Genomic DNA, 15,009 nt, shown 5'->3' with positions numbered 1-15,009 from the left:
CTTTCCGGGAATGACGCCGGCCCGGGACCGCAACGGCTTCGTCAAAGGTCAATAAAGCCAAATTTCATACCCTCATATTGCGAAGAACTGCAATTAACTGGACAAACTGGCATGATCGGCGCGCCTTGTGAACATTTTACTCCTTCTAAGTTGCCACGTTGTTCGCGATATACGCCCACTCCATATCCTCCCAGCCTGGCCTCCGCCGAATCCTCGCAAGCATGTTCTCCTGAACGCTCGTTAAGGGTTTTCCAACAGCCTCAGCCAGGTTGTTATTGATCTGCGGAACTTCAATCCTGTCACCAGCCAGAGTTTCAATCTCGAATCCTAGCACCAACGCAGCCATCGCCCCCAATATTTCCGCGTCGGCAAAGAAACGTCCGGGACAAAGGTGTTTACCGCCACCGAAAGGGTTAAAGGCGCGGTTTTGCGCCCGCTCTCGTTCTCTGTCTGCGGTCATGAACCGCCGCGGATTGAATTCGTGTGCATTGTCGCCCCACGCGTCGGGGCCAAAGTTGGTGATGATGGCAGGGATTTGAATGTTTGCACCCTTCTTGAGCAGGTAGGTCTTTGTTTCGCCGCCTTCTCCGGGTGGTGTGTAGCTGATCAATGTGTCCTCCACGACACGGCGTGTACCCGTCGAGCGATTTGTCAGGCGCATGACTTCCTTGTAAGTAGACACTAGCAAGGGGCACTCTGTACGGAACTTGGCAACGGTGAAAGTATACTTCCGAGACGGGCGGCTCCCGCTGGCATCGCTGTCTTGCTGTATCACAGCAAGGGCAAGAAGCTCCTTTTGCAAGTCTGCAACAAGATCGGCATCGCGGAACACATAACACATCATCCAGAAGAGTGTAGGAATGGCATTGGTGACGCTCACGAAGAGCATTCCGAACTCGTGGTCTGCGATGTCGTCAATGGGCAGACCCCATTTTCGGTTGACTGCCACGCGCCGCTTGACGACACTGCTGGCATCGGTGATGTGATCATAATCTTCGCGGAAGTATTTTCGAAGAGCCTTTTGCACCTTGGCACGGCCGTTATATGCCTTTGATACTGTGATAGAGGGTAGCGGTTTCATGAGTAACTCCGCTTGGCCACCATCATAGTCCCTTTATTTGACGTTGTAAGCAGTCAATCCCTGGGACTCGAGAGCCTGAGAGATGCAACTTACCATAGATTCTTGCTCAACGTCATATCCTGCATCAAAGAGTTCTTGTCGCCGAAGAGGGAGCCCACTGTGGCCATGGTGAAGGAGTCCCTGAACCACATGTACAGCTTCTTGGTCTCGTAATCAGGTCCGATGGAGTTGATGGTCTCCGAGATCTTGTTTAGGACGTAGGTGTTCATCTCCTGTAGGTCAGGACCAGGAGCCAGGGGCGCAAAAGATGGATGTTGGTCCTCAATCCACGAGACAGAGCCATCGCTTGGTGGGTTGTGGAACAAGTCCATGACATTTGGTCCTAGACCGACCATCTTCTGTGCGAACTCCGCCATCACCGGGTAAAGATTCAAGGATTTGTTTTTCATTGCAACCTGGATCAGCTGCGGCGCCGTAATGATGTATATCTTCTCGGATCCACCCATCGAGATGGAAAAGATCGGAAGTGTTGCATTCTCAAGGCTAATACGATGTCATCAATCAGTATTTTGGCTCATCTTGTCACATTGAACTCGTGTACTGAATGTTAGACTTCAATGACTTGGCTTTCTACGTACCCGAGTTGACGATAGTATTTTTGCCTCGACCCTAGTAAGCCAATGATGTGGCCGACAAGCGGTATTTTGGGCTTCACTTCTTGTGGCTCTCTTGAATCTACAGACTTGGTCCGCGCTTGGCTTCCGCCGACAAGGAAGACGACGCCCAGAAAAAAGAACCACAACAAGCCATTGCTGTCGCCAGTAAATAAGGTATTTCTCAAGTCGGACAACGCCATGATGATTGCGGCGTTGAGGTGAAGCTGCAGAGCATCGAGTAGTGCGCAACAACAAGACGCGCCGTGCTCCTCTACTGTGAAGGACGCGCTGATGGCGATGATGCCACAACTAGAGGTAGAGTGGAGCAAGAGTGAGGCCAGGTTTGTAATGCTGAAAACCCCGATGGCCGGAATTAGCGAATGTTACCCTGACTTTTTAGTCTGGGCGTAATCCACTTCAGACTTCGTCTAGGCGGCAGCGCGAGGGTGTCATCTTCGGGATCATCTTCGGAGGGATTCGGCCAAGCAGCCACAACCGCTGTATCTTAGTTCGCGCGAAGGATTGCACTACCGTCACTGAGGTACTACGATACACATGCATGATGCAGAACGATATCTGTCTTCCTGGACTACCCTTACCGTTGCTTCCGTGTCTTTGAAATGTGCTCCGTACGGTGGATGTGCAGATCGCGGACACGGTGACCGAATTTGAGCACAGTGCGTCGTTTTAGCGCCTTAATCTAGATGCAGGATGACACGAACTTGCCCAGACGTGCCAGAGACAGTGTTTGCTAGGGTCCAGTTAATCGAACATGTATGGGCCCAATCAATACATGGATCATGGCTTGATACAGTCTACACCCTGTACCCATTCTGCAAATGTCAGCACTAGAGATTATGTCTCGGTGACTCGGTCTGCTCACTGAGCGAACATCGTGAAGATTGATGTGCCATCATGGTGAGAAATCTTTGAACCTCAGTCAGGACTGGCAAACTTCTCCTTGCATTTCCTTGGGCTCTGTAAACTCAACATGGTTCAATCAGACAAAATCCCTTTCTCGGAAGTCTTTCCATGGGCCACCTTCCGCCGACAGGCAAAGGCGGACCTTGCACCACCTACGACGAGCTTCGAAGGAAAGACAGTCCTCCTAGTTGGCGCCACCGGCGCAATCCTTTCAGAAGCGGCCCGCATTATTACCAGCCTCAGTGTCTCAACTCTCATTTTGGCAGTCCGAAATGTCGCAAAGGGCGAATCCTTGGCTGATGAACTGAGGAAAGCAATCGAAGAGGGCTCTCGCCAACAGCCAAAAATCACGGTGATGGAAGTAAACCTCTTATCCTTTGATAGTGTTCAGACTTTTGCGACCAGAATCAACGAAACACAGAACCGTATCGATGTAGTGGTCATGGGTTCTGCTATCATGAATGATGAGACTAGAGTGACGGCAGATGGCTGGGAAGAGAGTGAGTTTCAGCTGTTAGATTCAGCTCCCTCAACCGCAACCAATGCTGTCTTTACGAGGTCAATGTCCTGACATGGATTCCTCTCATCTAGCACTGCAACTGATTCATATTTCATCGGCGCTCCTGATTTTACTCCTCTTTCCCAAAATGCTAGCCGATGGAGAAGCTCAACCAGTGGTGCTCTGCAGTCTAACCAGCGCAGCAATCCGCTCCGCAGCCCCGATGGTCGAGCTCCCAGATGATGCTAAGGACTGCTACCTGGAGCAGGTCAGTAACGTCAAAGACGCTGCTACACAGAAGAGCTACCAGTATGGGCTTGCAAAGATCATCCACGCATGCTGGATCAGGGAGCTCTGCGCACGCCATCTTACCGGCAGTAATCCGAGGATTCACGTTCACCAGCTGGATCCGGGTGCCTGTTTCACGCCACTCAGCTCACAAGTTTTGATCGGTCGGCTGCTGCTTTGGTTCATTGGTCGACCCGTAGAGATGTGTGCACGAACTGTGGTGAATTCATGCCTACCACTGATAGGATCGCATGGGAAGTTGCTGGTTGATTACGATGTTGCTCCGTAAGTTCAGATCGTCGCCCTCATTTTCTGAGAAGTTACACGGTCCGTGATCTTTTATATTAGACGCGGCGGTGGAAACATTGCACTTTTGCTAATGAATTTGCCATGGCATAGGTACCCTGAGTTCATGGACAGGTAAGTCTGTGACTACTACGGTCTCAGAGAACTGTCGAGAAACCTATGTTCCAGCATCAAAAACATTAAGAATCATAAACCCTGGAACGAAGTAGAAGCTATGCTAATACTTATTGATAATGGCAGGACACTCGGATTGGAACTTCAGCGGAGGGTCTGGCTAGAAACTAGCCAGGTCTTGGAGAGCTTGGTCACCCCTCAAGCGAAAGGTTTCCTCTTTGGCCAAAGTTCGTGACCGGGTTGCCACGTTACATGAAAGAACATTGGAGTTTTGCATCAAGGGAAAAATTGGTTCTGCGATGATAAAAATTGGAACTAGATGTACGGATGTGCCAGAGCAATATATGTCCAAACAACTCTTTCGATTGAAAAAGAATTGCTACATCGAGTTCCTCACCTCAAGCCCCTTTCCTGTGCATCCACCAAACTCAATCGTGCATTTGAGCAAATATGCTTATATTTCAGTGGATTCTGGCTTGAGATCACAGGTGGAAGTCAGAGCAGCGTCATCCGGAGTATTAAGCTTAGGTGGTCGGTCGCAATCCACCATCTCTATGTAGGTCCCCGCAAAGAACCCTCCTGATATGCGGCGTTTATCTGGGGCTGGAAATTGGCACCGTTAAAAGGAATCTGAGTCTTCTCATACTAAACGTCGGTGACGGCATCTTGGCCGAAGCTAGTAGGGACTCACAGCTGATCAGGGTTCGGTCAATGATGTTTCCGTCGTCGGCGCCCTTGAAGGCCGCGATGACGTTGTCGTAAATTTCCATCTTGGGATATGTTGTCATGCTGAGGCCAACACTTGGGCCTCGGAAAGAAATTCCACTGGGGGGTGGATGGCGTGCCCCAGTTCAGATGATCAGCCATGTTCCAAACGCCGACCGGCCAAAAACCCGTGATATCCTTCTCCTTCAAACCTCATCGATTAACCCAGACTACCATACTGGAGTGGGGTGGGTCAATCAGTCTCAGCGGTTCTTTTAAAAGATCGGTTAATACGGAGGAGGATATAATGCGGACCGATCGGGGAAAGATATAAGAGGAATTCCCGATCAGATATAGAACAAGAGAGTAGCGTACCTTTTCACTTTAATCAAAGATAGACCTTTAAGGATCGAACTTAGGCTTTCTCTAATAATTTACTTTCGAACGTGATAACATAAGACAATTGGACAGTCTACCCTTCTGATTAGCTACTCTAATATGTCTGATCGGGAGACTTATTTCCCCGTATTCGGGTCAAATTTAGGCTGATCGAAGGGGGTATCTTGTGTTGCTTTAGTAGGTGTTGGTGGTTTCCTTGAAGCACTGCACCGCTAGAGTCCTTTCTACCCTACATAGTTTCAATACTATCTTAGTAATGACGAGATGCTTTGTCTTTTTTCCCTGTCGGCCTAGTGAACCTAGGGAGGGCAATACCTGTACATGGTGCCACGACAACCCTGGCTCTGGCTGCGGCGGGCGTAGACTTGGCAACTATCGCTAGTTCCATAGCCACTTCTCCCGTCGCCTCTCGGTTTCAAGCTAGCTATGCAAACTTTGATTAGTTTTTCCGCCATAGATCTAGTCTGTTGGATGAGTCTGCTCAAGGCAGTAATTGTTTACGTAGGTTGAAGGTGTTGCTTGCCCAATGTTACTGTTCTCATCCACAGCTGGGCAGGGATCACAGCCTCCAGAAACCCAGAGGCAGGGTTTGATCATAGCTCCAGATTCCCTCCTCATCCACCAGCTGCCTTTTTGATAAGTGAAACTACAGCGTCATGAATGATGCACTGGTGTCCGTTCGCGTTCTCACCGCCTCATGGTAAGAGTGACCCTAGCATGACGCCGTGAAGCCCTGCAAGATGCCGAGACTTTTCAAAATTATGACAAAAAGAAGAACGAAATTGAAATAATTTTGGAAACAATCCTGCCTTGACAGCCCAGAAATGTCCAAGAGGGATTTTGCTCGCTGAAAAGAATCCAAGTTCGGGTGATTGGCGTTTGTGTTGGCTGCCTTTGTCAGAGAGATTGAGAGCACCAAAATAGTTCCAGAACGCCTGCTTTTAGATGTTGGGTAAAGCAGATCAGACAGAAAGATCTTATAGCCAAGTTTCATATAAGAAACTATAGTATCGAACTCTTCAGCTCCCATCAATTCACCCTGTCACACTGAGCAGATAGCGACTCAGGAAGTTGGAGCTTGTTGCGGCGATGCCGACCGACAATCCATAAAGCTGGAATCATTTCTAAACCATATTCCTCAGTTGAGGGTCAAGAAACATGCAATGGGCCTCCTTGGGAAGGGACTGCCTCGCGGTTGGTGTCTCGGAGAAGTATTCAGTCCTGAGCTCATTCGCCTGAGTCATCTCCAGAAATATCGTTCATTGAATGACGTAAGTGGAACTATGACTGATGTTTCATCAGATGTATGGTTATTCCACAAGAGCATGATGAAGGAGTAAATGTAGATGGTCTCCATTTCGGGGTCTGGCTTCCCCACTGGATTGCTGGAGGCCCTTACTTACAAACAGATTTTTATGGCGATCCCACCGGCTGCTAAACGGCATCATCAAAAGAAAGAACGAATCATTCAGAGTAACGTAGCAAGGATGAGATGTTAGTACGCCACGCTCTGCCCTGTATCCTTAAATCAAGAATTACGCCGGGGTCAGAGTTGTTGAAACTAGGGGCGTACATATTATCGCCACTCAGCACAGGAACGGATATGCCACACCAGTTACCTAGAATAGAAGCGCGATATGAATTTACTTAAGCCTGTCCACTTGCTCAATACTGGAGCAAGTTCAATAAAGCACTTACTTAATTGTCTCTCCAAGACATGGGTATCGGTTTTGGTCTTGGCTAGAGCGGAGAACGGTGGAGAGTGTTGCCGCGATTGCTAGGACTTGGTGAGTGCTATGCGGTACTTGAGGTCGTAGAGGTAATTAACGAGGAATTTTCCGTTAGGGGCTTGGGGGTCAAACAACACTACATGGTAAGCAACCTGACTCAGTCGTAACATGTCAATTATAGCAATGGGAACAAATCTGGTAACTTGAGTCATTCAGGGGAACTCATCGAATTCTTGCAAGAACAGTTGCAGCAACCTGAATTAGTCGCAACAACTCAATTACAGCGATCTCGATAAGATAGACCGAACGGCTTAGCGACGGCAAGTCCGTTTCTCCAAGAGTCGATCATGGCGAAGTCCCAGTCTGTGAAATACTTATAAGAATCGTTGATTCTTCGCCGCAGTCTTAATGTTAGATCATTTCGATTCTCAAGAGATCTCTGGTCACAATTCGGATTCGAGACATCGTCATGACTCTTTTCAGTCGGCTTTTTCTGTTGTTGGCCCTAGGGTACCTAATCGTTGGTACCCAGGGTAAAATGGTGATTGGATATCGCACTGCTGCGGAAGTAAGTCCTACACTATCGTGTATAGGGATTCATTGTATCGATGTCACTAACGACAGCGGCATCTTCTAGGAAGAAGCGGTGAAGATCAACGAGAAAAACAAACCGTTCAGAGATCCGGCCTTCGACAACTTGCCAGGTGGTAGTCAGATCGGAAATGGCATTTACTTAGGTGAGAACAAGCATAGCTTCTACTCACTCAAACCCCTCTTACCTAGGTACTTTGGACCTAACTCAGCTATAGGCTCCGAACCTGCGGGATGGCGAGGCTCGCCGATCAAGAAGAATTGGTACTGCGTATTCAAAGCAGATGAAGCCCGCTTCAATGCAGCCCCCAAACTATGGATCCCGCAATTTTGCACAAGCAAGAGTTGCTTCTGGGGAAGCTCGAAGACCAAGGAGCTCTGGGGTTATGGCGAGAAAGTGATCGCCAAGTACATTGCAAACTTCGGCTTCAGTGCGAGTTCAACACTTCGCTTCTCGTACATTGAGGGACACGGGCAGATGCTGCAAATGGTCATCCCCACCAAAATGGCCAATGATAACACTCTGGACATTTACGCCAAGTGCTTTAAGACCAAGGCTGAGTTAATTGCTTATGAAGGCCACTCCGTCAACTTCGCGGGCTGGAACATCAAGGGAGACCGTGGAAGCCCTGGCTAAAGACTCTGAACATCGAGTGTAGTGGAAAAGACGGCTTCGGCGAAAGCATTCGCGGCATTGCGAGTATTTACCTGCCTTACTCCAGAAATCTTCATAATACACAGCCATGCCCCTAGACTGAATCATTTGATCAAGGTGCACTTGCTCGTTCGTGACTCTTTTCCACTCTCACAACTAAGTATAATCACTTTCTCTGATCCCATTCCGAAAGGTGTCTGTTTATGTAGTATTCTGAATCTTTGCTTGAGCTTACGTCTACAGCGAAGCGATTACTTCGGACTTAGGGCGGTCTCAATCTTAGCCCAATACTTTTTCCGTAGCATTCCTTGAATCCAGTAGTCTCCATTGGCATCGCGGCCCAAGATGGTAAAGATACTCATTAGAAACGCAGGAGTACCCGCCGTTATCAAATGCATGTGAACGCCAGTCGGCTTTGCCAACACACGAGAAGCAGGAGCATCAGATTGAGGAGCGACAGACGGACGTGACGCATGTTCGTCCTCCCAGAGTCCATCACAACCCATAGCGCTCATCATTTCGACGCCACTGCTAGCGGCAGTATCGTTGGATGAAGCCTCAGGAAGGCGCGCACGCTCGTTCTCAAAGAGCCCGTCACAACCAATCTCGTCAACCGCCGCGGCCGAGAAGTCAACATTGAAGAACTCGGCCTTGGTCCAGTTGGTACACACAACCATGTGCATGCCCGCATCGCCGAAGAGAGCAGGCAGTCCGGCTTTGCCGTTGCCCGACTTTTTCTTTTTGTTGCCGTTCTCAACAACCTCATCCCCATGTGCACGCCGCTGCAGCGCCAAGAGAGCTTCAACTTGCGGCCTAGTGCTAAGTTGCGCGATCGCCTCTCTGAGGGCCTTTGCAACGCGGCCAAAGCCCAGCTGATCGTTTCTGACAAGATCTCGCGTGGGTAGCAGGGCAGGAATAGGCAAGATTGCGTTACCAACCAGTGCTCCTTTCTTGGGCAATCGTCCTGCTTGTGCCAGAATGCCACGTAAACCCATCATGTTTAGTATAGCGATGGTTTTGCGGCTCTTGGAGGGATTGCGGATGCGTGAGCTAATGATTTTGCGTGTCCACCATGAACAGAGAATATCACCATCACTTAGAAACGTGGCTGGAATTAACTGAGACTTATGACCCTTCTCTGGCCCTTGAGGTCCCGACGAACTAGCATTCTCGGCGTCGAGAGCTTGGAGCGCGTCATTGCGCAAAGACCTGACATATGCTGCGGGCACACACACCGTCCTAAACTCCTCAGCCGCGTTTCTGTTCAGCAGCTTGTCGAGTGCTTGCCGAAGACCGAGCGTAACGAGTTGAACAATTCCAAGTTGTCGATCGATGTGCCGGTATTGTTCGGAAGGGGATGTAGAAGCTGCTGTTTTGCTTGCATCGTCCTTTGTTACCATTTTAGTTGGCTCAGGTGATATACCCAAAGATCCAAGAGGATCGGTCCCAATCAACGGAATGACCTCTTCATGGCGTCCCTGTAGAGTGAGAGACCATGCGTCAAAGAGATCTTTAAGACCCATACAGTCCCACATGATATGAGAGAAGCCTAATGATACCAATGTTGCGTCGTTGAACGTGGTGACTTGTAGGCCTATCATCGGTTTATCGTGATAGACATAGTCTTCGAAACAAGTAGGATCACTTGGGTGTCGCATCAAGGGGGAGAAGTCCACGCCATTGCCTGACTCCACCATCCAAGGAACAGAGGCGTCATGAGAGCCACCAGAAGATGATGGAACTCTGCTCCGAAGTCGAGATGCTAATGGATGTTGCTTGATACTGATGTTGTTGTGACGGTTGTGATGAAAGGTGATTGCAGGCCGCTTCTCAGTGTATGTGTCAGGCACATGCCAATACAGCTTATTCGAAGGCTATGGAATCAAGTTAGTAAAGCGCATCATAGAGGGGAACTCGTATTGCTACAGGGGACTTACACCTAGCCGCACCCTCCCACCCAGCCTGCGCCAGCCATCCCGGCGGTCAAGCAATTTTTCCAGAGCTCTTCGTAGTTTGTCTGCATCCAGTTGGCGGTCGAAGCGCAGCATTACGTTGAGGACAGCATCGCGAGAGTGATGGTCCCAGTAGTCGACCGGGATAACCTTATCGGTCAAGACTGTAGGCGGAGCCAATCTCGCCACTTTGCGTCGAAGAATGGACATCTTTTCGCAAACTGATTGCAAACGAAGGACTCAAGCTCTAACTGCAGAGCGTCAAAAACGAAGAAGTCACGCAAATGGAGCGCTGTCTTCTTGATCTTCCCAAATGTGGACAGCCACGACTGAGGTAAAGAACACGGTTGGAATTGAAAACAGGCAACTGTGCGGTGAACAGGGGCGTCGCGACTTGTCTTGCGAGCGCTCCAATCGGCGCGTACCTGTGTGTTCCGAGATCTAGAAAGGGACGAAGGATCTAGTTGCATCTTCAGCGGCCCGGGCTCATCCTTCATGCAAGGCGAGGTAACATCGGTGAAACCCCACAATCTGTTTGATCACTGAATTGCCGTGTAAGCGGACAGTGCGAATCTGATAGAACCTAGAGAAGGGCGAAGGATCCCACGCTGACAGCTTGGCGAATAGAGCTTATGGAGACCCTGGTCCTGTTCCAGATGTCGTAACCCCACACCGAGCTCGTGGTTCAGACGAACACGACCCGTGCCGAGACGGAGACGACCTCCGTCGGCCGTTGACTAGATCATACACGAAGATAAGAGCTACCAAGTGGATGATATGACACACTAGGGACGTAGCGCTAAGGATCAGGTGCTCCGCCTGGCTAGATGCTAACTCTTTATTCATTCAAGTCTCCGTTCCATCAGGCTTACGATAGTGAAGCCAGGCCCAAACAAGCATGTGAGAGCGATATTCCAAGACACTTCTCTACCAATCGACCATGTATCCCCCTTTACCCGCGTCGAAGGCTGGAAAAATATGACCCAAGCGAACGCAGCGGCGGTGCCGATGTAGTAGTCATAGCGGAGAAAGTTGAATGCGCCTTCTGTCATCCCATTTACCTGGGTCTCATTATCCCACTTCTGCGGCAGGAAGAAGTCGGCAGGTCGCAGCTGCGCATGTGGCGAATCTTGTGTAGGCTCCAGCTTGCCAATGGCAGCGGAGACAATGGGTATGAGACCCAAGACATGGATCAAAGCGGAGACTACGGCGGTAGCTTTGTACAATCTTCGAAGAGCTGACATGTTGCGGCTGAGTTCGCCGTCTTCGGTAGTGTGTTCTTCCGATTTTCGTGCCGGGATGGCTCCCACCAAAGACACGGCAATCACCTGGACTAAGGCCATCCACGCTGGGAAGTTCTGCCAAACAGCTACAGCGACCTGTCGTGACTGACCAGAGAGATGGTTGCTTGGCAGACACATAATCGCCGATGGGATTACAAGCCCAATTAGCACTGATGCCGGGATAGCTTTAATGGCAGCCATGGTCGGTAGTCTTGAATGCTTCCTAGGTGACTGAGAAAGCAGGGATACATAACAGTATATGGGCATGATGATGAAGTACCCTGCATACTGTATGGCAAGACCCCAGAGCGCGAAAGGAATCAGGTCCCTTGCGCGTCGCGTTCGTAAGCTCTCGACTAGCATGACAGTGAAAACAGCTATGAGAAGCCCCATCCAGTGCCACCCTAGCAGAGCCAAAGCCTGGGACGAGCCATCGACTGTAGGGATGATGCTGAACTGCAGGTTGGCGAGATACGAGTCCAGGGGCGGGACCCCGGTATAGACTGTCAGGAGGGGTGTTTTGTTGTCTGGGAGTAAGGGTGTTGCCGATGCTCGCCTATCGGTGAATAACTGAGCGTGGCCAGAGTTGACCATGAGGTTTGAGACCGCATAGAGTCCAGCCAGTGTGATGAACGGAAATACAACGTGTATCGATGATGGAGCCATGATGGCGGTGTTGCTTGTCGATCAAGTGCTAAAGTGAGGGAAAATGGTGTGAACGGGAGACTGGACAATGATGTTGATGCAAAAGCTTCAAGATAGCTAAGCATGGGACACACAAATCAACGTTTATGTAGTAAGAGGATCACCTTACTGTTTGAGACATGGTTCAATACGTGGCCTAGTCTACAAGTCCAACACCATCACCGCCTAAGACACACTCGTGGCTTGCTTGATCCTGCAAGGATACCCGTTGTTGGGCTTAGTGCTTCCATGGATGATCTGATAGGCACGATCCCCTGCTACTTCTGTGGGACCCGTCCGGCCCATCGTCTCGTTGAACTCGACGTAAGCGTCCGCAAAGTCAAAGTCCCGCAGCACCATAGCTAAGATAACCTTCACCTCCAGCAAGGCTAATTCTTGGCCAATGCAGTTTCGCGGCCCTCGCTCAAACGGCCGCCACGCCTCCTTGTCCGCGGGGTACAGCTCGTCACCAGGAGAGGCCAGCCAGCGTTCCGGGACAAACTCATCCGGCCTCACCCAGTGCTCTGGTGCTCGATGGATAGCGTGATGCACACCCCAAAGCATGAAGCCTTCAAGATTCGTTTTGTCAGTTTCCGATACCGTGAAGCCTGGTCCAGACGCACGCGTACTGGACACGGGTGGGTACAGCCGGAGAGCCTCCTTGATAACGGCTGATGTATATGCCAGTCGATTGAGGAGCTGGGGGGCGTTGGCGATGCTATTTCCAGTCTCCTTTACGGTGCTGTCGGCTCCGAAGATATCGTTGTGCTCTTGGCGCGCTCTTGATAGGGCAGCTGGGTGAAGCGAAAGGAGATGGATAGAATAGACCACCGCAGCGGCTGTCGTATCATAGCCAGCGAAGAGAAAGAGCTTCATCTGTGAGACGGCGTATTGCTTGAATGTGGGATCCATAGTCATCTTCTGACCAGAATATCCATTGTTCTTCTCCGAGAGTAGATATGTTTCAAGCGCCAGGTCGACAACAGCCTTGCTTCTTCTTGGGACTGCCGTTGTCTTCTCGGGTCCGGAATCCCCAAGCTGGGCCTGAGATCGCATTGCAGCGAAGTGCGTCTCCAACTCGCTCGAGACATACCTATCCATCCTCCATCGATTATAGCGATAGACCAAGTGCCTTATCGGGTTGAACTTTCTGAAGAGATTTGTCTCATTGGGGGATGGGATCCAGTCGGCTTGACTGCGAAATGCTGACACAAGATCACAGCCCTGCCTCTGGGCGTTCAAACGAGAACCTCTACAATATCAAGTTAGAACTATCATTGAACAGTGGCAACATATTTCTTGAGAAACTTTGGACTCACAATGTTGCGAGACAACTCATGTCCATAGTCAACCGCGACATAGTCTCAAACAACGAGAAGATCTCGCCGGCCGCTGCTCTCTCTCGCAGGATATCATGCAACACCAGGGTATTTTCAACGAGACCCGGTACCAGCGTCACAAGATGCGCCGCGTTGAATCCAGGATTGAAAACGCCCCGCCAGTACCGCCACTCATCTCCCTCCATCGTGACGAGACCATGGCTTCCGATGAGAGGCTTCAGGAATCCCAACACCCCCTCATGTTTAGGAAGTTGCGGCTCATGCACCGTCACTCGAGCCTGATCGTGACTTGTCGTTATCACCATCAATGGTGGACCGGTCGGCCACAGGTCCAGGTAGAAGACAGCTGGGAGGTCAGGGTACACTCGCCTGATTTCGCCCGCCAGGTAGTGCCCGTGAAAATCGCTCGGAAGGGTTTTCGCAATCTTAGCCGCAAGCCCTAAATGACCGAGTAAGAAGTTATGAGGAGGCATTGGCAGGCCTTGTCGTTGAAGGCGCTGGAACATGCGGCGATGGTTGATGAGCTTCACGAGGAAGCGCACTATGAGGATGGCTGCGACGAAGGCGGCAACTTGCGCAAAGGTCCAGGTGCGAAGCCTTGACAACCCCGCGACGCCATACTGGTGTTGCCAATGTTGGACTGTTGAGTTCATCGTGGATATCGCACGAAAGAGCACGCGTTCTGAAACCGTTGTAACGGCTGTCGACGTTATTCAGAATCCTCAGCCTTCAACGTAACTGACAGACTTCACTGCCAATGACAGAAGGGAAAGAAATCACATGCCGAAGCTCCTCGCTCTCACATCGAATTGCAAAGATTCCCATTACATCATACAGGGCAACGAACTTCACGACAGTCTTCATTCAACTAGCTGAATGTGACACTGTGTCAGAAAGAAGCGAAAGTTTGATCTTTTCGGTCAGTTGTGAGCACTAAGCTGGAATTGGGTCTTCCGTAGGATTCCCGTTGGCCCGCTGGGAAGGATTTCCCGGCGCTGACGGCGTTGTAACCCTCCCCACTAGTGCCGGCCACTTCACCCCTGCAGAGACGAGAACCTGCAGAGATGAGCAAGGTGTTGCAGAAATACCAGCCTCACTTCTTGGCGCTTAGCAGCAGTTCTCACATAATCTTGTCTGATTGGGCTTATTCTTGCTCGGCATACGGCTTTCGAGAGTCCGGACTATGGTAGCTCGCCCTGGCAGCGGGACTAAGTGGCAATTATGCTATCATCTGAGACAAGGCACTAGAGTACCCAGCTCGGTGAAAACCCGACTAAAGTAGTCTTAGGCAGAAACGTTTCATCCAGAGAGAAAAGAAGCGATGACGGGGCGAGTGCGATGTCGAAGCGAGACCAAGGCTCGGTAAAGAGATGTGTCAGATCTAGAGAGTATGTGCAAGAAAGCAGACGGATGTTGTAATCTTCATGAACAAGGTGGAAAGAGAAGTTGATCGCAGGGCAGCTCTGGGTATCTTCTCGTGGATTTTAGTTTTAGAAGTAAGACGCCCAGAGCCATTCGTTTGTATCGGCGAATTATTACTTTCAAGAATAGTATGTTCATTCTCCGCCTGGTGAATTGATGTCTAAATGTTTCCGGCGACTAGTGTAATCTGCCATAATACCCAACAAGAAGAGCAAATATAGCCAAGAATGAAGCAATCACCCACACCGTTTTTCGACGTCTGGAAAGTTCTAAGTTGTTCTGTTGAGTTCCAGCCTTTGTATATGCAATATCCCAGTGCTGCCATATCGGATGTTTGCACATCCACCCGAAATGGATTTGGTTAAAGCTTTGAAGATGCC

At 50.1% G+C, this 15,009-nt stretch overlaps 6 protein-coding genes across 6 annotated transcripts; 2 read left to right on the top strand and 4 right to left on the bottom strand.

Annotated features, from left to right (window-relative positions):
• Window positions 1-145: 145 nt before the first annotated feature.
• Window positions 146-1,587, bottom strand: CCOS01_14921 (uncharacterized protein; the record flags this gene model as incomplete). Its single annotated transcript, XM_060463063.1, has 2 exons — window positions 146-1,112; window positions 1,175-1,587. The coding sequence occupies 2 exons, from the start codon at window positions 1,585-1,587 to the stop codon at window positions 146-148; spliced, it is 1,380 nt and encodes a 459-aa protein (XP_060306248.1).
• A 1,141-nt stretch (window positions 1,588-2,728) lies between these two features.
• On the top strand, window positions 2,729-4,103 carry CCOS01_14920 (uncharacterized protein; the record flags this gene model as incomplete). Its single annotated transcript, XM_060463062.1, has 4 exons — window positions 2,729-3,161; window positions 3,364-3,733; window positions 3,848-3,868; window positions 3,995-4,103. 4 exons carry the CDS (start codon window positions 2,729-2,731, stop codon window positions 4,101-4,103), a joined length of 933 nt encoding a protein of 310 aa, XP_060306247.1.
• Window positions 4,104-4,322: 219 nt separating this feature from the next.
• Window positions 4,323-4,638, bottom strand: CCOS01_14919 (uncharacterized protein; the record flags this gene model as incomplete). Its single annotated transcript, XM_060463061.1, has 2 exons — window positions 4,323-4,471; window positions 4,560-4,638. 2 exons carry the CDS (start codon window positions 4,636-4,638, stop codon window positions 4,323-4,325), a joined length of 228 nt encoding a protein of 75 aa, XP_060306246.1.
• Window positions 4,639-7,240: 2,602 nt separating this feature from the next.
• On the top strand, window positions 7,241-7,930 carry CCOS01_14918 (uncharacterized protein; the record flags this gene model as incomplete). Its single annotated transcript, XM_060463060.1, has 3 exons — window positions 7,241-7,270; window positions 7,340-7,439; window positions 7,512-7,930. 3 exons carry the CDS (start codon window positions 7,241-7,243, stop codon window positions 7,928-7,930), a joined length of 549 nt encoding a protein of 182 aa, XP_060306245.1.
• Window positions 7,931-8,199: 269 nt separating this feature from the next.
• CCOS01_14917 (AflN/verA/monooxygenase) lies at window positions 8,200-13,860 on the bottom strand (the record flags this gene model as incomplete). The annotated part of the gene is made up of 7 exons (XM_060463059.1): window positions 8,200-9,426; window positions 9,508-9,822; window positions 9,886-10,064; window positions 10,574-10,637; window positions 10,857-11,686; window positions 12,065-13,119; window positions 13,187-13,860. 7 exons carry the CDS (start codon window positions 13,858-13,860, stop codon window positions 8,200-8,202), a joined length of 4,344 nt encoding a protein of 1,447 aa, XP_060306244.1.
• A 946-nt stretch (window positions 13,861-14,806) lies between these two features.
• Window positions 14,807-14,971, bottom strand: CCOS01_14916 (uncharacterized protein; the record flags this gene model as incomplete). Its single annotated transcript, XM_060463058.1, has 1 exon — window positions 14,807-14,971. The coding sequence occupies one exon, from the start codon at window positions 14,969-14,971 to the stop codon at window positions 14,807-14,809; it is 165 nt and encodes a 54-aa protein (XP_060306243.1).
• Between the last annotated feature and the right edge of the window lie 38 nt (window positions 14,972-15,009).

Source organism: Colletotrichum costaricense (assembly GCF_030867565.1).
Source record: "Colletotrichum costaricense strain IMI 309622 chromosome Unknown Scaffold_22.1, whole genome shotgun sequence".
Taxonomy (NCBI): domain Eukaryota; kingdom Fungi; phylum Ascomycota; class Sordariomycetes; order Glomerellales; family Glomerellaceae; genus Colletotrichum; species Colletotrichum costaricense.
Note: the sequence above shows the minus strand (reverse complement) of the source record. Positions and strands in the feature narration are given on the sequence as shown.